This window comes from Euprymna scolopes, chromosome 25, assembly GCF_053919585.1.
Source record: "Euprymna scolopes isolate OS-2025 chromosome 25, ASM5391958v1, whole genome shotgun sequence".
Classification (NCBI taxonomy): domain Eukaryota; kingdom Metazoa; phylum Mollusca; class Cephalopoda; order Sepiida; family Sepiolidae; genus Euprymna; species Euprymna scolopes.
This window is the reverse complement of record NC_136506.1, coordinates 31,447,619-31,473,792: the sequence shown is the minus strand read 5'-3', so window position 1 is coordinate 31,473,792 and position 26,174 is coordinate 31,447,619. Positions and strand designations below refer to the sequence as shown.

At 31.9% G+C, this 26,174-nt stretch overlaps 1 protein-coding gene across 12 annotated transcripts in view; it reads right to left on the bottom strand.

Annotated features, from left to right (window-relative positions):
- LOC145247315 (formin-like protein) overlaps positions 1-26,174 on the bottom strand; it is a 269,761-nt gene that overhangs the window by 161,773 nt on the left and 81,814 nt on the right. For all 12 annotated transcript variants that reach the window (XM_080108963.1, XM_080108959.1, XM_080108960.1 and 9 more), the window contains exon 2: positions 23,344-23,427. In XM_080108963.1, the coding sequence (XP_079965089.1) occupies positions 23,344-23,427 (84 nt within the window). The remainder of the gene's footprint in view (positions 1-23,343; positions 23,428-26,174) is intronic.

Genomic DNA, 26,174 nt, shown 5'->3' with positions numbered 1-26,174 from the left:
AAATTCATGGAGTTGATGAGGTGAAAGCTAATAGGAGCGAGAATGAAAAGTGAAACACAATAAATTGTACCGAGTGATTAAAAATCTGAGTTGATTCAAATCAACAGCTCAATGACTCGATTTTAAAACTCAGATTTTTAATCGACTTTTTATAAACTTTCAACCTTCCATCACTCGATACAATTTATTGTATAGAGAAATCAACCTTGGACAAAAACCTCCATCCTTTATGGATAGTTTTAGTGCGTGTGGCAACCATCAACAAATGGTTATAAATAGACATCCAAGACAACAGAGCAAGTTATGTCCTGCTATGCAGAAGATTCATTTTACAAATCAAGCAATGACATTTTGGGCCAAATAATAATCGGCAAATTTTGCCTATTCAATCATTTCAAGTAGCTTGCCACTTAGTGAGTTTCCATTGTAAGCTTGTCCCCACATTGCAATAATCGATGTCTGTTGAAAACTGTGTTCATTAGTTCTTTTGAAGTTTAAGTCAATTAAAGGCTGGTTGACCTTAGGTTTCTGCAGGTTCAATTTGTTGTCTTGTGGAAGTTAGAGTACAAGCAGTACTCGGATTCAGTTTTATTTACTACTAGCAGGTTATAAAATGACTAAATATTAGATTTCAATTAATACAGATGTTGTATTTATTATTATAGAGCCAATTCTCTATAGATTAATATATTGTACCTATATAGCAGTAGATTTCAAAAGTTAAAAGAAAGACTGGGGCACCATCAGCTAGAATTGAAACCAAAATATGTAGCTCTTAAATGTTCTAAGTCCATATGGATATAAAATTTTTAACAATAACGTTGCTAAACATAGAGATATGTATTTGTGTATGCATAGAAGATACAGGTTTAGTAGACTTACACCTGCAAAGTTCCAATTTTGACCCCATAGCATCTATTTTTACCAGTTAAAATCAAATCAAATTTGTTCCACAGGTCCAAATATAGCAAGTTTCAAATCTGTAAACTAAAAACTCAGTAGTTTGGTAGAGACCATTCTACACACATATACAAAATCATATATATATATATATATATATATATATATATATATATATATATATAAAGTTTAGAGCATTCCAACTTAAGGAGCATTTTAACCCTGTGAGCACCAAATGTTTACCATTATGTTGGCACCATAACCATAAACAAAATTTTAAACAAAACCTGCCGTTTTCTTTTACTTCCTGTACACAAGCACTGAGAAGATAAGACACCAGCAAAATCATATGCGCCAAAAATTAACATCTTATTACACCAAGTTAATAAGACGTCTTAAATCAATTTACCCCCCCTCCCAACATAATCAAAAAGGAAAGATTAACATCCATTATCGCTATTTGATTAGTGATTTGATCCAATCAGTGTTTGGTCAGCATAGGATCACAATGAATCTGCTCTAAGTTAGCCCTATATAATTCAGTTTATAGTCTCATTGCCAGTCAGATAGCCAAGCGAAATATACACCTACATCGAATTGTCTTATAACTTGATTAATATAGATTGAAATATAAAGCAATGGCAATTATAAAACTTCCTTTGATAGTTTCTGTCCTTCCTTTAATGTAGAAATTCGTTTATTGCTTGAGGGGTTTTGTTTAGTATAACTTTCAATAAATAAAAAAATATCTATAAAAATATAGATATTTCATTCAAGATCAAGATTGTTCAAGAAGATGGATAAGCATTTTTTTCTTCTTTTTTTTTTGTTTTTTTTTTGCAAAGTGATCAGAGCAGAAAAAAATATTCCGAATTCTCATCCAAAAACAAATGTGTTGAATTGGAAAAACTAAGAAAAGACAAAAAAAGCTGGAAGAGGGAGGGGGTAACATAGTTAGTGAGAATGGATAGCCGTGTTAAGTAAATAAAAAAAGGTCGTTTCATTTGCACAATAGGGAATTAAAGTCAACAGAATAAAAGAAACAAACAAAAAAAAAAACGTTCGTTATTTTTCTTCTTCTTCCTCCTCCTCACCGTACTGTGTTTTCTAAAAAGACCGGTGTCTTCTGAGAAAAAGAGATCAAAGAAACAGGTTTTGTCAAAATATCATCACACTAAAAAAAAATTAAGATATTTAATAGTTCTTTTGCATGCTAAAAAACAAAGTGGCAGAGATCAATTTTAAGCCTCACTAAATCTTTTTGTTTGTTTTATGTTACGTCAACCTCTACTCAGTCATATAATCCCAAAACGAGTGTATACAATTACTTGAACACGCATCCTTTGGAGCATATCATTGAACAGTGGTAAAGTAATTTCAGTTTTAAGACAAAATTCAGATACTTAATAACTAATTTGTACTTTTCAGTAAACTCTCAATAATTATTTTTGGAATAAGATTTTTAAGCACAAACTTAAATCGTTAATTCAAGCAAATTGTTATAAAATAATAACTGATTTTGTTGAAGATAAATCTCTAAAATCATTGGATGAAAACAGCTTCCAAAACTTTCCAATCCAAAGCCAGAAATCAATTTTTTAACAGTTTAAATGCTTCCAAATTCCATTCAAATTTTGCAGGATCGACCCCCCCTCCCTTCCCCAACTATTAAAAGATTAAAATTACTGACTTATTTACAATATTGTGACACTTTCAATTTTCATAGTACTTTTGAAGCCTTTAAACTAATGGAAAAAAGTGTTTCTTAAACTTGAATTAACATTTAAAGGAAAAAATCAAATATGACTTCAAATTGATAAAGTCAGAAGCGAATGATTTGTTTTTTGCTTATTTACTTTTATGACAATTTTGAATAATCATTTACTAAAAATTCAAGAAAAATGATTTTGACATACAAACAAATAGAACAATAATATCAATGAAACAAAATCGTTATGTGGAGCTTAGAATTAATTTTAGTCAAATTCACTTTTAGAAAATAGCTTGAACTTCTGTTGAACTTTTTTCCAAAAATGATAGTTTTTTGTTTTTTTTTGTTAAATTATTTTTGCATGAATGTTTTTTTTTTTTAATCAGTCACTGTCAGTATCCATTTCATTACAGTCAATGTTTGAATGAAAATTCTATTCTTGATTGAACAAAGTCATGAAAGAAATTGGTAGAGCTGGAAAAGCTTTAAATTGAAGTTTTAAAATTAACCTTTTATCAACAACTATTTCTTAAATGACAAAATCACAAATTAATGTAGAATCAAAAGAACTTTGCAAAATAGTTTAATCGAACAAACCAACACTGCTGGTTATGGGCTCTTTTGAATATCAGTACAGGGTAGGCTCCCCACTCTTCAACACCTGCAAGACAGGAGCAGGTGGATTCAGAGATGTATCAGACTGTTCTGCGGTTTTTATTACAGATTGATTAGGATTGATCAACAACCAGGCACTAACATTGATAATATGCAAAATTTTAACACTGAATTTCTTTTTAAGACCTCTTAAGCTTTTTTATATAATTTTCTAGAAAAAAAATGTTTGGTGAATTTGATAAAAATTAGAATAAAGGTTTTATTCATATATTTATCTGATTTTAATCTTTGTAAGGGGGACTTATAAAAATTGTTAAAAATTATCGTTTAGCGAATAATTTTCCGTCAGATACTGTTTAATGTTTAGAAAAAGAAATTTGCTAAAAATAAGTTGCACCATTTGAACATTAGTTTCATAGCTAAATTAAAGGCAAGAGAAAATATTAGCTTGAAAAATTTTTTTTAAGAATTATAAAAAGAAAATATTTTTTTTAAAGTACTAAAAATTTTATTTTCAAACAAAAAAAATAAATAAATAAATTTGATTTATCCGATAAAACTGAAAACCTTACTCGGCCAGTTAATTTGAAGAAACATAAAAATAAAACCCATCTTAAGAGCAATCTGAATAGACCATGAATATTTAAACGCATGTTGTACTTTTAGCTTAGATAGAAATTAATTGAACTGTACAGCAAATAGAAATGCAGAATACATCTGTATGTGATAATGCTACACATGTTCCAGGGCGTTTCTCTCCCTTGACCACTACCTGATTCAGCTTTCAAAGTGAACAGTAGTAGCAGAACAGTCTCTTCAGTTCAGGTTATTATTGATCCGGTCTTCATGCCGTGATAACAATATATCAACTGGATACATTCAAAACAGAAAAACGTTTACGTTCTATCCTCTTAAGCAAAGCGAACTCTAAAAACAAAGAAAATCATATATTATCCAACAATTAAATATATATATATATATATATATATATATACACACACACACACACACACACACACAAGGAAAAAATCTTCAGTTTGTAAATAAAAATATAACTCAAATATGTTATCTTCCAAAAATGAGAGGAAAAGGTAAATGTAAGGGGAGGTTTCAATTCTACAAACAATTTACATCTGCCATTATGAATTTATGGAAAATCTCTCCAGTGTCTATGATTACTGCCAGCCTTTATAATGGCTTCTACTACTGCCATGTTTAAGTGTTTACCAAATCTCCTTTTAAAAGGTTCAATAGCAATGGATCCAAATGCTTGAATTTTAACAGAAAATTTTACGAAAATTCTAATAATTCAATCTAAAATTGTTTAAGTTGGTAAAATGAGATCATTTGTTCTCTATCCCAACAAAGTCTGGAAATTATGTTTAATATATATATATATATATATATATATATATATATATATATATATATATATATACGAGAGAGAAAGATTAAAAATAAAACCGGAAATATTTAATGGATAAAAAATATTTACTTAGGAAGAAGACATAAATCTAACGAAACTAACTTTTAAATAAAAAAATTACATAAATTAAAAAAAAAAATCTGAAAATGAAGAAAGGAATGTTATGCTTCACATAAGTTAAAAATGGGCAGCTGGATAAAAGTCGTTGAGATTGTATATGCTGATCTCAATAAAAATTACTGCCATACTCATATCGCGTCTTATTTTTAGTTATTAGACAAGTCATGGCTGGTGGAACCTGAACTATTTACCCTTGTGGGGGAAATAAAGAGTTCAGTTTGAAATTCTGTGCAGGTTGTAGAATTTGAGTAGAAAGTTCTAAAGTTCAAAAAGATGTAGCTAAAGAAGGTGACAAGTTATGAGTGGAAACGTTGTGATATACTCAACCAAAGTGAGAATAGTAGTCTGAATAATTTAAATATAAATTATCTATCCTCATCTAAAAAATTCCTAACCTTCCTTTTGTTTAGCTTTGTCTTAGGTCATCCCAACCAAAGCTATAGTAATCTAAATGTTTGACTCTAACCTAAGCAATCTTCCTTCACAAAAAGAACAATTGATATATATATTATGGTGTTTTAGTTTTAAAGAAGACTGCAACATTTTTTTTAAGGTTTTGTGAATTGAAAGTTTTGTTTTTAACAAATAAAATCTAAAGAATTTAATTTTTTTTAAAAGGATGCATGATTAAAAAAAAAAAAAAAAAAAAGTACGGAGCATGGTTTGTGAAGTTGGAGTTGAATTTTTTAATCTCCAAAGAATCAATAGAGTCTGATATTCGAAGACTTCAAAATACAAAGTCTGGGTCGAACGTTATACCCTGGTGTTCAGTTAATAGTTTGACAAAGACTCATAAAATTTTAAAAAGATCTGATTCTAGCTACTAAAGTTATTTATCTCCCTCCCATAGCAGGATGATGTGATACAAGGGTCAGAAAGTGGGATTAGAAGAACTAACACCTAGAGGAAGAGCACTCTGGCCTGCAAAATATGTCTGGGCAGTCCTGCCATTAGGGTCGCCTCAAGAGAGTAGCAATAAACTAACTCCTTCTCAAAAGGAGAAGGCAGAGTTTGAGAGGGTGGTCTTCCTAGAACTGCATAGGACCAAAGCTAAACCTATTTTTCTTTTATATTAACATATAACAGAATGTTGTTAATACGCATTTTCCTTTCTCAATGTCAAATATGACAATCTACTTCAATCATAGTAACCCCTCTCTCTCTCTCTCACACACACACACACACACACACACACACACACACTGCTAATACAAAATGTTACCAAATGTGAACAATGCTCATTTTCTTTGTTGCAATCAAAGAATTCAATTGTAATATACAATTCACAGTGACTAAATTTCTGCAGATAAGGTTAAAAAAAAAAAAAAGAAAACTGATAACTAATGGAGATAATATGCAAAATATTTAAGAATTATTAAAAAAATAAAAAAATCAGAAGAGGATAAGATTTAAGATCAAAATTCTTTTAAATATATATAAATAGGAAGTTACTCTTAATTACTAATGATGAAAAAATGTTTACATTTTCAGTCATTCTGATATGGTAAGAAGAAAATATAATTAAAATACACATTTTGAATAATTGAAAATCAAAAAAAAATCCTTGTAAAACTAAGAGAGGAAAATGCCTAACTCAATACAGAAATTTAAAATGTTTTTTGAATAAACTAATATTTATACTGTAACTAAAAATAGAAATGTCCCAAGATGGTTGAATCAATTCCCATAACAGAACAGTTTTGTGCCACTTTCAGGTCTTCTTTGAAGATTAAAATTTACATATAATGCTGCTAAACATGTCTAGAATCATTCAAATTTGGATTTAAATCCATATGATTTGGATTCTAGAAAATGCCTAAAATTTAAGGCTGGAATTTAAGAGGTCTTAAGAAATTTAAATTTAAGGAATCTCGCTTAATTGGTGTCTAATGACTATGGATCAAATTTAATGCCAATCTAAAATACCTAAATTTTAACAAATGAGGTTGTTCCCATATTATGCTCCCTAAAACTCTTTAAAATACCTCAAAAGGCAGTAAAATTTGAGCAATATTTGTTAACTGATGTTTGATACCGATTGTTAAAATTTCACAAAAATCAGAGATATCTGAAATAAAATTAAACTAAATTAAGCTCACATTACTAAAACTTAATCTAACAACCGTGTTCCAAAATGCATAATAATGAGTTAATTAATTTGAGAGAAAAACATAAAACTTTACTTAACTTTACTTAACTATATATAAATAGAGATTATTTACATTGAAGTACCCATTCTATCAAAAATAACAAATGTTAGTTTTAGGCAAAAATTTATATAATGGCATTTTCATTCAAACAATGAACTAGTTTTCCATCATAATTAGTTTTCACAATGGTTGTTCATCAATAATTGACGTGGTACCACCACAAAAATCCTCATATTTATTTATATAAATCTACATAATATGGGTTATATTTCGTTTTATACAAAAAAGGCCAGATGCAGGGGTGAAAATTCAGAAAATTCCTTTCTTCCTCTTTGTGCCTAACATCAAAATGGGATTTCCATGAACAGAGTTTCTTTCAAAGAAATTCCCATCAGTAGAACGCATTACAAGATTACATCCCTGCATGCTACAATACAATCATCTTCAAATCTAATGTCAATAAATACTCGTCATAAACCGTTCTTATAATTAATCAAATTTTGTCCGTTTCATTCATCATTTTAACCCCTCCCATAGCATTCTTCATCATTCAACTCACAATACATCCATCTCATGAAACTATATCCTTGAGTGGCTTTTCATCTTGATATGGTAGAACTCGTTAGTTAAGTCATAATAATAAAAATTTATTTAAATACTTAACTACAAGACCGCTGAAGACAGCTGGCAGAATTCTGTTCTCAGTGAGCATCAGGTTTACTTTCGCCACCGTGATAACGTTCGGTTCCCTTATTCTTTAGTCCTCACCTTCTTCTGTCAAAGGATTGCTATTTTCTGGGTCAACACTCATTAGCTTATTAGTTTTTGATCTTCAAGTGTTTGTTTCTTTTTTAAGCTCTTTACATCAAGTGGTTTTGTGCCTTGTCTGGAGCGATTTCCATAGAAAAGTGATGCTCTCCCGAGTATGCACATAACATAACCTACATACAAGCTGTTACTAGTCAAAGATGTCAGGGTCAATTATTTGGTCTACTGACTCAACAGGCACTTGAAGGTCATAGAGTACACTCATCGAAAGACTTTGAAAATGATAAGATGAGAATAACAATTGGATACATGAAATCAACAAAAATAACTAATCAAAAATTATTCAGCAAGTTTGTGTGTGATTGATAAATGACCTTATACAATTTGGAAGATGATCAAAATCCAGCATTTGATGTTAGCTTCAATAATGAAAGGATTAAATGACACCAATAAAAGAGTCAAAGGTCAGAGAGATCAACAAAGTTTCTGAGCTCAATATAAGCAGACTCCAACATGAACTGAATAATAATGAAATGGCGAAATGATATTGAACCAAGGTCATCAACTTAAATGTTCAGCTAAAATGAATGCAGCTGTAGCCTTCAAAGTCTAACCATAATCAGATATGAGGATTAGCTTAACACAAGCACTTACAAGTAGCAAAAAAGTTTTGTAGAAAATAATTATTTTATCATTTCATGTTTAATAATTATGTGAAATACAAAAAAACAAAAAAACAAAAATCACAGAAAAAAAAGCAAATATTTAAATAAGGTTAAATTGGAAATCGAAATTTCAGAAAACAAGGTATATATTGTATTTTATTCGCAGCTATCTACAACATGGTCGTTTTCAAGTTTAATATTAACAAATTCTTGTCAAGCCATTATGTTAGGTAATCAAATTCTGTTCATTTCAACTATCATTTTCAATTTTCGCAGCATTTTTTATTATCCAATGAACAATCTCATTAACCTTTATATTTGAGTACAAGATTCGTACAGATTTTCAATGTCCATTTTCAAAAACTTTTCAAAAGTTTTTTCAAAGCCTTCTCTAGATAAAATTCAAGTTTTCAAAACAAAATTTGTTTTTATTTTACAATTCACAGCAATTCGAAAAAGTGGTAAACAATCAAATATACAACAAATAAATGTTACCATAGTCAATAAGTTACTTTTCAACGTACCTGTATCATTTTTTGGTGTTTTTTAGTAGTTTTAAATGCGTTTGGTATCATCTCAAATATTAAGTCTTTACGGCTTTTAAATTTCGAACCAAAATGGCTGCCGTCATTTTTTTTTTTTTTTTTTTGCCTGGCTGGACTCATTTTCGGTTATCACTATTGGGGTTGGGGGTCCACGATTGGATAGTCCCGTTAGCACATGGAATTTTTTTTTCCCCGTGCCCCCCACCCCATAAATGAAAGCAAAATAAAGGGAAATTTGAATCTCCGCCCTCTCCCCCAAAAACGTGAGAAATAAAAAAAAAAAATTGTGATAATTGAAAACTAGGTCTGTTGTGTCCCATTATCATAAATTATCCAAGGTAGTTTTGTGATACAGGGACATAACTCTTGTATCTGCAATGCTACCATGCAATTTCAGAACGACGTATTTCGATTTTATTTTCAATATTTTTTTTTTTTAATCATTTTAATAGTCTTTTTATCAATACTTAAAAAATAATTTAATAGTATTTCGATTTTATTTTAATATTTTTACATATTTTTACTGGATATAAAAATGCAATTTGCAAGGCCTTTTCAAAACATTTTCAAGAAATTTTTCATATTTTCAAAGTCAAAATTCAAGGACTTTTCAAGTCTGTGCGAACACTGGAGTGAGTAGTTTTAAGCCTTGTAAATGGGGACAGTTTACATAATCTATATATTAATACGATAGCGTGTATGTTATTTTTTGTGTCACGCTTACATCTGGGCCGTTTTATTGTTATATACTTCCATTTTTTGTCATAAATAATTTTACCAAGAATTCTTCATAAGTTTTGGTTACAGCTGAAGGAACTCAAGTTATATATATATATATATATATATATATATATATATATATATATATACACACACACAGATTTTTTTTCATAAATTTTTATTTCGGTTTCAATTCAAACTAATGCATATATGGATATATATATATATTAACTCTATAATAATATATACAAAATCTGCAAGAATGTCATATTTAAGCATACTTTACGACTGGGCTTTGCTGGGCATTCGTGCTAGCTTAGATAAATACTTCTCCAGTTTTAACAAAAAAGCTATAATATCAGAGCATCTCCAAAATGCCAACATCAATATATTACATATGAATGAGTCCCCTGTGGAATTTCCACAGGTCCCGCTAGTTTTTATATTAAAATAAAATAGTAATCTATCGATATATTAATAAAACTGGATCTTGCGTATTTGTAATCTTGTTTATCCACGTGCACACTGGATGACGTTACAAAGTGATGACATCATCTATTAAAAAAGGCAGAAAACAGGAAAGAGCCTGTATGCTATCACGAAATGGTGGAGCAATAGAATCAGAAAATATGTTGATGGAATGAGAGTGGGCAATGGGGGCAAAAAAGTTAAATTCAACTTGAAGGGAAGGAAACACTAATTTCCTAACGAGGGTAGGGGTCACACTCTCCCTGTGTGTGAGGGGCGGATTACATTAGCACTAAAAACAGAATTTTTTTTTTTTTTTTTTTTAAATGAATGTTAGCCATAATTTACTTTCATCTTTAGTCCTTATTTACTTGCTCCTCACGGGGGGAAGAATTAGACAAAGTTTTTAATCTAAGGAAAATTCAACAACTCAAAAAAGATTTGTCCGTTAAGATTGTTCTCTCCCTCATCTATTGAAGACATAAAAGATGAAGTGTATATATCAGAACTGTAGAAAAGTTAACACATCGATGTACAAAATCAAAATACATAAACGCGTTTGTACACATGTCGTCTGCACATACACTATCCTGAATAAAAACAAATATTTATATTTTGAACCAATCAAAAAAACTTTCTGAATTTATATGAAACGGTATTTCTGGGAGCTACTGAAACACTTTAAAAGCCAGATTTTTCTTCAATAAACCAGTGGAACCCAGTTGACACGAGTCTACAGGGCGCTCATCTCTGCAATATTTCCTTCCATTTACTTACACAAACATTAAAGAACACAGACACACACAACTCCTTACATTATCGTCTGTCAATCTGTTAAACCTTATTGAAATATTTTCCATCCTTCTCACTGAAATATTTTACTAATACAAAATCAAAAGAACATTGATTCTTAAAAACAACTTTCAATGAATTATAATTTATTCAAATGAGCAAAAAAGTTTTCAATACAATTTTTCTAACCCCTGAAACTCACAGCTCTTAATTAATCGACCCAGACTTCCTCTAATGTCTCAGTTAATGAATCTATTGTTTTTACAAGAACTCTAAAACTATTCACGAAGATTCTAGGTTTTTCTATTGCTGTAAACCTTCCATTTTAAACGTATATAAATTATCTCTCGAGAATATATGCCTTCTTAATTCACTATTTTGTTTAACCTATTACAAGGTCTCTCGTGTTTCTCGCATTTGATTATAAACCCGGAAATCTTTTTCTCTGAATCTGGCTAATCCTAAAAATATCTCTCTCCTTAAAAAACACTCCAAAATAAAACCTCCAAAATCTGGGGTGAACATAACCCTAAAAACTAATGCCTAGGGTGGTGACAACAGAATATTCTTTTCATTGTTTTGACTCTCGAGTATATATCTGACACAGTTAATCAACCGAGAACAACATCACTCTATATAAAAACATAAAATATTAACTGATATATACTCGAGAGTCAAAACAATGGAAATATTCTGTTGTCACAGCCCTACTAATGACCACCTCTCCATAGAACAGATATTACATTTTGCTCATAGAAAAATAAAAAAGAAATTCAATTAGTTTGAAGTCAAAATTAAAAGACATCAGTGCATATGTGAGGGGAAGGAGACAGGAGTTATTATTTTACGAGACAGACTAATTCTACAACTTCCAGCGTTTAAAGTCTTGGCTTTCATCTTTAACAAAAAAAGGCAGCCTTCCAGAACGGAAGTTCTAGTATACTACTAAAACTCTGCAGCTCTTGTCACTGAACACTGGGTAACAGCACAGAAGGCCAAATGATAAAAGTATTGAAAAGGGATTAAAAAAAAAAAAAAAAAAAAAAAAAAAAAAGACATCATATAGCAATCATTTATCCTTTATGACATCTCTCTCACCGTTTCACCCTCACTTTCTTTTGCTCTCAATTATGCACTAACTGACCGTTCCATTTTTTCAGTCCGTCATGTCAACACATCAAGTATATTCGATACTCCATGATTCATACACGATATTAGACAGATAAGCACTTGTTGAAAGATTGCTTGGATGTTTTAGCACATCTTCCTAGCTATCCTCAGAGGCAATGCCATGTCCATTTTTGCAGCATCTAATTTTTCTTGTCAAACAAAATTTTTTTTTTTTTTTTTTTTTAACTTTCCTCTCATGTGCAGGCAAATAGTACTTATTGAAATACATTTTTATTTCAAAAATGTTTGTTCACCCGCCCCCCCCCCCCTCCCGCGACAAAAGGAGGGTAGACCTGTAAATTCATCATTGTCCATTCGTCTGTCCGCACTTTCCTCATTAAGTATGCCTTGGAATTTTTTGAAATTTTGCACAAACATTAAACAGGATATGAGTAAAAAAGTAACAGAACCGATTTTCCGGGCAAACTTTGGTTGCTCCCATAGGGGTGGCTTTCGGGTTAAAATGGCTAAAATTTATACTTTTGTGCTTATTAAAAAAAAAAATTAATTGATGCCTTAGATTTTTATAAAACTTTCTGAGAAGTTGTAATTAACTGATTTCTATAAAAAAAAATTTTTATACTCCGCAATTTTTCTATACTTCGCAATAACTCTTGGGTGTGCCCCAGGGGCTCTTTTGGGGCTAATAAAAAACACTCCATTTTTCAGACTATTTTACCATATTTGTCCAAAATTTTCTGTGTTTGTCTATTTAACAGTTTTGCATGGTACTGAACTCAAATTTAAATGTTAAGGCCTTGGGGAGTTTTGGGGCTAAATGAGGGGGGGGGGGGCAAATGATAGTCATTTCTTTTTTTGCATATTTACATATGTTAAGGCTTAAAACTGCACCGTTTGTTCATTTTCACCAGGATTTGATGTTCCCTGGGGACTTTTGGTGCTAAATGGAGCGAGAGGGGGGGGGACAATACTGAACTTTATCATTTTTTTTTATGCCTCGTTCACTATGCACTCACAGGGGACCATGCATGCTTCACTTGTTTTTATTAAAATCAAGTGTTAGAAATTACTTAATTTGTCCCTTTCTACCACTTCTAATTGCCCTTTTATCGCATCATCACCATTCATTCTTTATGGCATCATCCATTTCCAAATAAACACACACATATAGTTAAATGATTCTTGTCAGGTTCATCCTAACATCCAAACACTCTTACGCCAGATATGTGAACAAAGTTCATAATAGGGGAGTTAAACGAATAAGATTCTTTAAAAGGGGAAAATGCAAAGCTAAACAAATTGCTTTTGGGGCTTATATAAGAGTTTACTTATCCTACACCCTAATTGATGTAACATCCATATTGAATAAACGAATAGATCTATATGCATTAGTATATGTTCTTATATTGTCTTCCTTTTATTCTTCTTCATTTATATATATTATCTATAATATCAATAATATAAATCTCACCAGTTTGTTTAAATGTATGTATGTATGTCTGCTTAAAATTTTTACCAGATGCGACCGGACGACATATCGAAAAATTGGCTAAAAACATTAATTCCTTCACCCTCAACTGGGCACTTTTCTACAAGGATAGGTCGCTTTTATCGCCAATATTTTTGAAAGTCATCCCCTCTTTTCGATTAACTAGCCTTAATTTAAAACTTCATTTTTTTTTTTTTTTTTTTTTTTTGGCTTAACACACATTTCCAAACACCCGGGCAATGCCGGGCACCCAGGCTAGTGTTTTTTTTATATATATAAAAAGGCATTTTTATGTGCATGTTTGAGCTTGTATTCTTTTTCGGTAATAGTGATTATGTAATATCTGTTCTGTAGTCATTAGAGCATACTCCCATGAATTACCAAAGCTTCCTTTTTTTTTGGGGGGGGGGGAGAGAAAATTATTTTAAGTAAAACTATTTTAAAATTTCAAAACTTATTTATTGAACAAACTATAATAGTCATTCCGAGACAGTTATTAACAATATGTTTAACATTTTCAGATACATATTTTCATATTTACAGATAGATATGCCAATAACATTCACCCTATGTGGATTGAACTGGCTTCCTTTAAAGGAGGAAGTTTCAAAGGAATACCAAATTCACAAACAGTTCCCAGTTATATGTATATCCCAGTTAGGGAAGATGACAATGTTAGGCTTTTGCCGTTCTTGCAGGAAGGTGTTGACGTCCTACATACAGCACCTGGTGTTCCCAAATATCACTCATCTGGTACTAGCCAGGTTTAACATTGATTTAGTGTGCCAATGTGATTATGCTGTATATTTAAATAAGAGATATCTGTGCTCTATCCATTCAATACGTGATCAAATTTAATTCATTTTTTTTACAGCATAACTAATTGTAATTTATGGTAGGTAATCATCTCCCCTAGTTTAATTAGGGGAATGGGTTATGGTGCGGTTTCAAGGGCACATCATTTAAAAAGTAAAGTTTACCTTAAAAAAAAAAATGTGCACACTTTATTCACCATGTTGTCTATTCCTGAATTCATAGTGATTGATTCATAGAAATGTATACACATATTTAACTTTATATATAGAAAGACACTGGTGAGGAGTGTTATTTAGTAAACTTCTAAAATTGGCATCTATAGTTTTTACAGTTATTCAATCAATGGCAACAGCTACTCTACTGGTGGCGTGTCTGTAATTGGGTTTAAGTCAACAAATGGCTACATGAAAATTTTTCGAGATCTTTTTCTAACCCCAGGGAATCATGGTGCAACATATTTTAAGAATTTCTCTTTTATGGTTTTAACATGTTTAACATGTTTTAACCCAATTTTTTTTCAATACTCAAGATTATAGAAAAAGCAAAGGATTAATGAAAAGAAACTGCTGTAAAATCGTACGTTGTAACATTAGTTACAATAGCAAGACTGTTCTTGTGCAGAATTCTATTTATAGTCATCAAAGATCACAAACCATGTTTTAGATCTGTAGAACTACTATTAAAAGGTTGGTACTTGTAATGAAAAGGAGGGTAGACCTGTAAATTCATCATTGTCCATTCGTCTGTAATATAGTAATTTTAACATAATACAGAGGAGTTCAGTATATACCAGTCAGTTTTGAATATTGGCAAAGAATCCCGAGTCAGTCTTGTAAATGACTGAAGTAGTTTATAATTGTTTAGTTTTTTTCACTCTAACTTAACTCACCCCTAATTCTACCTTTAAGCCTCCACATGCCCTGTGCCTTCTGTCGTTTTACAACTTTGTTTTTTTACATAGGCATCACCACCTATCAAGGCCAAGAGGCCACTCGAGGATAAGGGTTAAAGAGTGCCCAGTAGAAATTGGACAATATAGTAATTGTTAGTAATAGAAATTCGGTAAATTTGTTAGCTTATATGGAACATTGATTTAGTGTGCCAATGTGATTATGCTGTATATTTAAATAAGAGATATCTGTGCTCTATCCATTCAATACGTGATCAAATGGAATTCATTTTTTTTTACAGCATATAACTTGTTTACGTTAGGCTTGAAGATAACCATATTGTAGTCAGCTGGAAAGCAGGAAAACGGAAGACAATTCCATAGGTGTGCAGTTCTAAGAAAGAAGCTTTGTTCATGGAATCTATGTTTAGGTTTAGGCACAGATAAAGAGTGGGGGAAATTGTTGATAGTGTTTTCTGCTAGACGGGTGTTTCTTGTGAAAGTTTGGTGAGGGGGGAGACCATAAATTGGAGCTCAGTCGAACACTTGCCATGAAAATAATGATAAAGCAGAGACAAACTCGCAACATCTCTTCTATGAGAAAAAAGTTGCAGGTAAGAGAAAAGGATATCCCCTACGAGGCTACGAAGTCTATTTTGAACTCTATTAAGGCAGGATAAGTCCTTTCTAGCAACTTCTACCCAGATGTGGCAACAGTACTCCACCCTTGGACATACCTGGCTCTTATATAGATAGAGAATTGCATCAGCAGTGAGATATCTACTGGATCGATAGAAGAATCCCACCATTTTTCCAGTGCAACTTTTACATCGTAAACTGCTTCAGCCATTTCCAGTATTAACTCTGGATTCTCCCTTAATACTTGGAACTGCCTCAATAATATTGAAATTCTTTGGTCACCTATTCTTACACGTACCAGAATGTTATTGTTGCTTTTCAATTTAAATCACCAAGGTATGTTTTATACATACTTATTAAAAACTAACCCAGCTACCTGCTTTATCCAGACTGTTGGAAAAGAAAACGTAATAGTTTAAAAAAAAAAAAAAAAAAATGTTTAAGTGTGCATAACATGTTTCTTTTAAAATTATTATATGTCACTGATGGTGACGAATCCGGCCTAAGTAAAAAAAAAAAAGAAAAAAAATTCTATTTAGAATGTTTAGGAGAGGGAGGTATTTTCTCTTCTTGGATTTAAAATTTTTAACACACTTGCTTTTAAGTGTATGAACTTTAAAGTAATTTTCTATATATAACCAGCTCGAGTCTACACTGGATTCAATGATGTAAGGTCTGCAAAAATATCTAAGTTTCTGACATCTTGTTGGACAGACACATGGTGAAAATATCAGACTTTTCTTTACATAATAGATTATATTATTATAGTTAATATACATGATAAATAAATTGAAGATTAAATTTTTTTTTTAATTGTTGCATAACAAACTGTAGTTATGTTTCAAAGGGTAGGGTAAAAAATAAAGTCCCAAACAGTTTAGTATCAGGTTTTCAAATCTCACAACCATCTCCTCTCTTTGACTCGCACACAAAGACCCAAGAATCCAATGTATTTTTGTGTCCAGCCCATAATACCATATTACTTTTCCTCTTAAGTTTTACATTTCATGATATAAAATTTTGAGGGTGGGGTCTAACAATGTATTTAGTATCAATTGAGTTTGTTAGGACATAAGTAAAGTGGCATTGAAATAAATTGAGTAAATTTATAGTCCTCAGAACTCCTCAGAACACACCCAAATCAATAAGGACTCCTGTGCACTTCTGCTCTAGCCCTATGTATTGTTCATAACTTTATGTGCTTATGTATATATATTAAAAAGTTTGACTCATGTCCAGGTAACCTACATCTAAAATTTCAAGTGTTTAGACCAAAAACTGGCAGAGGAGTTTGGTAGAATCTGTAATGGTCAACTCTTTCAACTTTGACCTCTTAGCAGCCAAATTTTCGCCCAAAATCTTATTAAAAAGCTTACTGCATGTCTGAATACCCTTTATGTAAAATTTCAAATGTTTAGACCAAAAATTGGCCGAGTAATTTGGTAGAGACTGCAGTGGTCAAATCTTTTAACTTTGACACTAATTTTGACCCCTTAACATTTGTTTTGAGTTCAAATCAAGTTAAAAAGTTTGATCCATGTCCAAGTAACCTACATCTAAAATTTCAAATATTTAGACCCAAAATTGGCAGAGGAGTTTGATAGAGTTTTCAAAGGTCAAATTGTTGAGTTTGACCCCTTGACAGCCAAACTTCTAGCCAAAAACCGATTAAAAAGATTTTCTCAAATCTCAATACCCCTTATGTCAAATCTCGAGTCTGTAGACCGAAAATTGACAAAGTAGTTTGGTAGGGCAATATACAAACAGACAATTTCCATTAGATATATATATTTTAATTTCTATTTTATTTATAACTTGAAAATTAAGTAAAATTTTTTATAAATATTAAAGCTCAAACACAAACCCCATGTGCAGCTTTTAATAAAAACATATTTATTCAAGTATCTTAGGAAATATAATTTCTGATTAGATTTGGTAAGCTATTAACGGGAGGTTTGTAAAACAACCTTTTTAAATGATTGGATAATCAAGGGTTGAGTTTAAAACAGTTTGTAGCATAATGCGAGTGAAAATTCAACTCTGAATTTGGCCTTTCTGGAAAGGCAGACCAATAACAGATGGATTTCTAATGTACATATTAACAGAGTTGACTGGGGTGTTCTACAAAAACGGTCTCCAGAGCTGCATCAAACGATGGGAGAAATGCATAACTCTGGGTGGTTCCTATGTAGAGAAAGACTAATAACTGTGCCAAGTTTCGTTGCTCTACTGCTACGGGAAGTGGGTCAGGGGCATTACTTATTTCATGCCCCTCGTAATTTTCAAAGTTTTCAATTTATAGCAATTCTATAGTTTTATTTTGCTAATTATTTTTTCTGAAGGAAAAAAAAAGCCAAATTTTTTTAGCTTCACGTAATGAGGAAATAATCTTTTGTAATAACTGTTCTTGAACAAAAGGTTTGATACTGTGATAGTTTTGTTTTACCCTCTAAAATAATACAATACTATTTATACATGACATATAAGGCTACAAAATTTTATTAAAATGACAATCATTTGCATAGCTTTGTATTGTTAAAGAAATAACATCTATTAAAATTTTGTTAATTTTAAATTTCTACTGACACCAAGACACACAGCTCAAATCAATAAACTTTGTCGGTCTTCTCCATCCTCAAAAATGCAGAATTAGTGAGAACCCAAACCAGCATTTTATAATTATATATATTAGTGATGGGACGATTCCAATACCCCCCCCCCCGATTCCGATACAATTGCCGATTCTGAACTAAGTTAGCGATTTCAATTCTTTATAAATCTCTAATTATTAAACTATAAGATTGTTATTTTCCCTGATTTTCGTAAAAACATATGTTAAATATGAAAATAGTTTCCTAAATGTCAAAATACACTTATGGAGGATGATCTATCGATTTTAGCTTTACTTGTATTTTAAAATCAATGAATATTTACTAATTTATCAATATTACTAGCAACGGAAGATTTTACTTTAAACAAAATCAAATAAAAAAGGACAATTAAAAGAATCGTTTTGGCATTGGAAAATAGGCATCAATTTTTCCGATATCCCCAGATCTTCCGATTAATCATTCCAACACTAATATATATTCACATCAATATTATGGGTTTTTTTTTTTGTTGTTTTTTTACCTGTATTTTATTAGCAACCAATTTTAATGATTGGATGTTTTCATTTGATTATATTTGGATTCATGGATCTTATTTTCAATTTCTTTTTAAAGTAACTGTTTTTGAGGATTGTACGAGGGGTGTGCAATAAGTAATGCTCCTGACCCACTTCCAGTTGTCTGATCTAGCTGAAATTTTATATGTGCAATGATTTATATCTTTACAGGTTATGTGGAAAATTACAGCTCTGAACTAATTGTGGTTTCTGTTTTACAGGTGTTTGAACTGAGTCAGGTGTGAAATGCAGCTTGTTGAATGTCGAGCAATGATCCGGTTTCTGCATTTGAAAGGACGCACACCACAGGAGACTTTTGATGAAATGAAAGAAACTTATGGTGATAATGCTCCATCATATGACCTTGTAAAACGCTGGCATCGTGAATTCAAACATGGCCGGAAGTCTGTGGAAACAGCTCCTAGACCTGGTCGCCCCCCCCCCACCTTCTGCCATTAATGAGGCATCTGTCCGTCAAGTTGAGGCTGTCATTTTGGAAGATCGGCGCATTACTATTCGCCAAATAGCCCAAGATGTTAAGATTAGTACAGGGTCTGTGGAAACTATAATAATAAGGTGTCTGCCAGATGGATTTCCAGGTTGCTCACACCATTCCAGAAGTGAGAACGCATCGATTGCTCGAGGATGAATTTGGAGATGTGCCAAGAAGATGAGTCAAAGTTTTTCGAAAGACTGATTACACAGGATGAAATCTGGGTCCATCACTATGATCCAGAGACCAAAGCCCAGTCAATGCAGTGGAAGCACTTGGACTCACCACCTCCAAAGGAGGCAAGGGTGCAGCCCTCTGCTGGCAAGGTCATACGCACAGTCTTCTGGGACCAGGACGGATGAAGTAGTGATGACAGATTTCCTGGCAAAGGGTACCACAATTACAGGAGCCTATTATGCTTCACTTTTGAGGAAATTAAGGGAAGCTATCAAAATCAAGAGGCGGGGCAAGATCAGCAAAGGTACCTTACTCCTGCAGGATAACGCTCCAGTTCACATCTCGCATATCGCCAGATCAGAAGCACGGGCGTGTGGTTATGGAATCCTTCCCCATCCTCCCTACTCTCCTGACCTTGCACCCTCTTACTTTCCCTCTTCCCAGCCATGAAGTTGTTTTTGAAAGGAAAGAATTTCCCAGATGATGCAGCCTTGATTTCTGAAGTCACGTCGTGGTTGGAGAACCAACCTGGGGTGTTCTACAAAAAAGGTCTCCAGAGCTGCATCAAACGATGGGAGAAATGCATAACTATGGGTGGTTCCTATGTAGAGAAAGACTAATAACTGTGCCAAGTTTCGTTGCTCTACTGCTATGGGTCAGGGGCATTACTTATTTCACGCCCCTCGTAATTTTCAAAGTTTTCAATTTTGATGCTAATAAGCAATTCTATAGTTTTATTTTGCTAGTTATTTTTTCTGAAGAAAAAAAAAAGTCAAATTTTTTTAACTTCACGTAATGAAATAATCTTTTGTAATAACTGTTCTTGAACAAAAGATTTGATACTGTGATAGTTTTGTTACCCTCTAAAATAATACAATGCTATTTATACACGACATATAAGGCTACAAAATTTTATGATATCTGCCAGTGTATCAGGTAAATTGAGAAGACTTACCTAAATCTAACACATTAAAATACCATTTTGTGAGCAAAAAACTTCATAAATCAAAATTTCAGTCCTTGCTCAATTGTAAAATTAAAAATTTCTTCTTTTTTTTTAAAAATGAATCACTTTTAGAAACTAGCTGTAACTGTAATTGAAACCATCTTGGGATTTTTTTTGTTATTTGTTTACATATTTGTTAAAATTTAAAAGGAGAAAAGAAGTAAAAATAGTTGCAAGACAAACAACTCGTCGTATTCTTCAATTAAAACAAGTTATTCCTCTTGCTGATTCTTACTTTTCACTCAAAATTAAAAACTAAGTTTTCTAGATGAGACTACATAGTTTGCTATATTTTTTCTTTTTAATAAAAAAAAACAAAGAAAAGTGAAATACATTATTATATTGCCAATAACATGATACAGCAATAACAAATAAAAATTGGCTAGTCAGAATAAAGTTTGATATTAGTTCAAACATTTAGGTTCAACTTATGTAAGAAGAGAACTATGTTAGATAATGCTATCCATGATACATGTACAAAAGAAAAAAAAATGAGCAGATTATTAACTGATGACTCAGCAATTTTGTCAAGAACAAAGTATCTATGCATATCACAATCTCTCAGCCTCAAAAGCAGCAATTCTAAATCAATTTCTCTTTGCTCTTAAATCAATCTCGCCAGTAAATACGGCTTACTATCAAATCAGTCAATTAAAACAAGCAAATCCTATTTGTTTTTAGCATGACAGAAGTTACAAAAAGATAAAGAGAAAAACCAATTATTAAAAAGATTCGCATGTTGCCTTTGTGGTGGAGCTGATAGGAAAGATGAATTGCTCACTACCTTTAGTCATAATGGTTGTCCACATCATGTCGAAGTGCCGTCTTTGCGGTAGAAGGGGACAATGGATGTCCAAAACAAGTGGTTTGTAAACAAACACATTCAGGACACCAAACAGCCACGTTCGGTTATGCAAATAATTTGGTCTGTTGAAAAATCTCAATATAAGCAGTTAAATCAGCAACTAGTTTGTCATTCACTTCAAGTCTATTTTTTTTTTTAAACTCACTGATGCAATAGATATTTGTTGTTGACTGCGTTCATGAAGATTTGGTCCATCCTTTCAAGGTCAGCTAAAGTCTGGACAACAAGAGGTTTTTTGTAGGGCCCATGCATTATTTTCTGGGAATCAGAGTGCAAGCAATACCCTCTCCGTTTTCCTGCTTTCCAACTGACTAAAGTTGTCTTCAAGACCAACATGAACAAATTCTTAATGAGCCAATCCCTTAAATAATCCAATTTACCAAATTTCCACTAACAATGACTGATATGTTCCCCTTAAATACTGTACACTCATTAACCCTCATCCTCGAGTGTCTTCCGGGCTTTGATAAGTGGTGACTCCTTTGTAAAAAAAAATAAAAATATATATCAGCATGCCTAAAACCAGAAATCTCACAAAGATTCCTCAGTTTGAAAAGATGCATCCTAAGGTTGGAGGTTATATTGGTCAAAATGTGAAAATAACCAAGATTATCCAAAAAAAAATCCAAATATATTAATGACTTAATTAATAACAGGATTAGATGTCTTTATTTTATGGTACATCAACCCTTTCCATGTTATTTAATGCCAAATCCAATCACTTTGGTAATGGCTGTAGGCTTTAAGTATCTCCAAATATGTATGCATAGCATTTGCTCTAATTATTTATTCATGATGTTGATATATCTATATACCACTGAATGCAGTTTCCTGTTTTCATACACAAGACAGGTTGTGACCTTGACAAATATAGTGTTCCCCTCCCCACCCCAAGAAAAATGCCACCTATGAAATCATTAATAAAACTGACAATCCTTTTTGCAATCCAACCATATTTGGTACAAATGAACTCCAGTCTATGTCTGATTTGTCCACTAAGTTTCACTTATGAATGTCCAACAGTTTTTTTTGTCACCTTTCTACGATAAGCATACCTGGACATAACATGCAAAATTGACAATAATTCACAAAATCCTCTCATGTTACTGCTCTTATTTTGGTTGTGATTTTTTTTTTTCAGTATAGGCACAGTTTGGAGATTGTTTTGATAGACATTTTGAGCTAACCATGAAAATAAAATTCTGATTTGAGGTGATGAGAACCGGTAAGTGTAAAGCCCATTTAAAATCACATCTACTGATTAGATGATCACCAAAGTTTCCCCTGCATATCCTTAAGTGGTGATAAAACAAAGATTATTGCACATTCGTTGGATTGGAACTTGGTAGGCAAGTTAAGCATAGACTGAAATTCACTCCTACCAAAAACGGTTTAATTGTAAAAAGGATTATGAATTTTATTAACAATTCTAGGGTGGCATTACGTTTTGTTTTTCTTTTGTTGTTTTTTAAATCTTCAAACATGCAATTTATAGCATTTTCAATTTCATGTCATACCTAGAATAGATTTGATTTCACCTTTAAATGCATCCTGGCAAGTATAATAATTCTGGATCAGAATAGACTTGGAAGTAATTCTAAGAAATGGGGTGACTCCATGCTCACAAATTGAGGTCTTATCACCGAACGTATTTTAAAACCATATGCAGGGTTTCAGCCTTTTTAGAGATCTGCTGTAACTAAGGTGTTCTTGAAAACATTACTAAAATAATATTTTAATATCACTGTTCTGGCATTGGACATTATTAGTTTTAGTCCCAAAATATATTTACCTGATCACAGATAAGGTCCCATTTCTTTTCATCATCATAACCTTTGAGTACTTTGGCTTTATCAGGAGGTAAGTCCATCGAAGCCTGAAAAATAAGGAAAAAGAAAAGGTTTACTTTATAAAATTTTGAACTAAACTAAAAAAATGTAAAAAAGAAAATAAAAAAATAAAACCAAAAATTATGTAAAACAAAATTACATCTATCACAATGCATTTCAGTTTTTTCATAAAAAAACATTTTAATCTTCATGACATGTTGAAATTTAAAAAGAGTTTAGAAACATTTAAACTATCAAATAGGAATTCATTTTCTTTAAATTTCTTAGAATTCAAGTTTGAAAGTTTTAGAATAGTATGAAAAGAATGTTTTGTAATAGAACTGCGCTGTATTTACAAGGTTGAACGTGTAGGGCTGACCTTTGTGTAAACAAAGTGCAAGTTTCATAAACACAAAATATTTGAACTTTCAAAACCATTTAAATAATATATACTTTTCCACTTTTATTTTATAATTCCAATGCTGAATTTACTAGGCATCTTAAAAATGTAATATACATCAGATAAAGCCAAGTTAAATGTATTAGTTTTGCTCTCAATAGCTGTCCCAATTTATAATGTGTCGCCTTAATATAAATTTCTGGTTTAAGTGAATGATCAATTATTTGAAAAATTTCCATTCAAGATCATTTACTACAATGTTTATCTCATGAAACTAGGTCCATATTGGATTTCTACTTTCACCATACATGGTCAAACGCTTGGTCAGGATGAAATCTGGCAGCTTTACGATCTCCCCAGAAGCCTTCATCCCATTTATGGACAGTGTTTTCATTTGAGCACAGTACATGTTGGAACCAACACAGAAAATTTCTCCTAAATTGTCTAAGATTAGCATAACGCCATAATGATGGCAACTATAGATATTTAGAACATAGCTGAGTCTGATCAAATGCCACTCAGCATCACATAAATATGCATTATATACTTCTAAATAAAGTCCAACAAATTTCTGCCAATGACACTAAACCAGATCCAAAAATGTAGTTGCAAATAAACCCTAAGAAATGTATAAGGCTTCTAAGTGAATTTTCCATTTTCAAGAATATAGAATTTAAACATGAACATTGTCTTCAATGTATGTAGAAACTTATCCCAAATACATTACAAATTATTAGCTTTTATTGTTGTTGAAAATATTGATATTATAGGCTGGCAACCCTGGTGTTAACTGGAAATGAATAAGGAACCTTGTCTACTCCTGCTCCTAATCTTATTTTTTTTTTTTATTTTTTTTTTTTTTATAGCGTTCAAAATAGACTTCGTAGCCTCGTAGGAAATATCCTTTTCTCTTCCCTGCAACCTTTATCTCACAGAAGAGATGTTTGCGAGTTTGTCTCTGCTTGATCGTTATTTTCATGGAAAGTGTTTGACTGAGCTTCAATCTATGCCCCCCCTCACCAAACTTTCACAAGAAACACTCGTCTAGCTGAAAACACTGTCAATAATTTCCCCCACTCTTTATCTGTGCTGAAACCTAAACGTAGATTCCATGAACAAAGCTTCTTTCTTAGAACTGCACGCCTGTAGAATTGTCTTCCGTTTTCCTGCTGACTACAATATGGTTGTCTTCAAGTCCAACGTAAACAAAAAATTTGAAATTTTATACGTGCAGTTTAATATTGTGATAGGGTTTGGTTTTTAATTGCATCCTTATGTAAAGAATACAGATAGTGACAGCATCTTTATATTATTACTATTATTTCTTGAAAACGACAAATGATAAAGTCCTTGGATACATGAAAACAAAACCATTAAAACCCATTTGACAATTGTCTTATTCTATTGGAATGAAAATCTGTACTAATGAAAATACAAGAAATAATATCGAGTAAAAAAAAAAAAAATAAAAACTTCCTTATATTATCATTATTATTGGAATCCTTTTTGGAGATGAGTAATTTCTATATTTATTTATTTGCAGACTGTTATCCCCATCTTCATAGTTGTTGTTTCACAATGTTTTGGTAACTATTCCTCTGACCTTCATCAGGTGGTTAACCGCAACCGGATAGGAATGCTGAGTCTTAACTGTATCCTCAGTAATTACTGCCTTCCATAGTTGTTATCATCTCATCACGTTTTTAGCCAACTAATCATCTGGCCAGTTTTGAGTAGGATTGAAACCACTATCTTCAGACAATGCTCACCTGGAACCATAGCATCAATGCCTCTATCCACTGCACGTTTTAGCCAATGACTATGGAAGACAGTAATTACTGAAGATACAGTTAAGAGATTCAGAATTCCTATCTCGTCATGGTTTACTACCTGGCAAAGATCAAAGGAATAGTTGGCCAAAACGTCAGGAAACAACTATGAAGACAAGGATAACAGTCTGCAAATAAATATTTAAAATTTTCTTATCGATCTCAAATATATAACATGGTGTGGATGGCATTTAATTGCAACTGATAATTTTTTGTTTTTAATTATTGTATAACTATATTCCCATTATTTTTTGCAGAATAATTGCCTATGCCATACTATGCCAGCTGCATTCACCCTAGGCAGATTAAACTAGCTTCCCCTGTAGGAGGAACAATACTAAGTTCACAAGCGGTCCCCAGTCGAATGTATAATTGCCTATAATCGCCTATGGATAATTTTGCATCTCCAGATTTCAAACTTCTTCAGAATCAACAATAGGATGGTAAAAAAAAAAAAAAAATTTAGAATTCAAATACAAGACAACATCAGAGAGAAAAATGCATGATCAACGTTTTGGCATCATCAGAATGGTATTGTCAACAATAAAGGTAATATTATGCTATC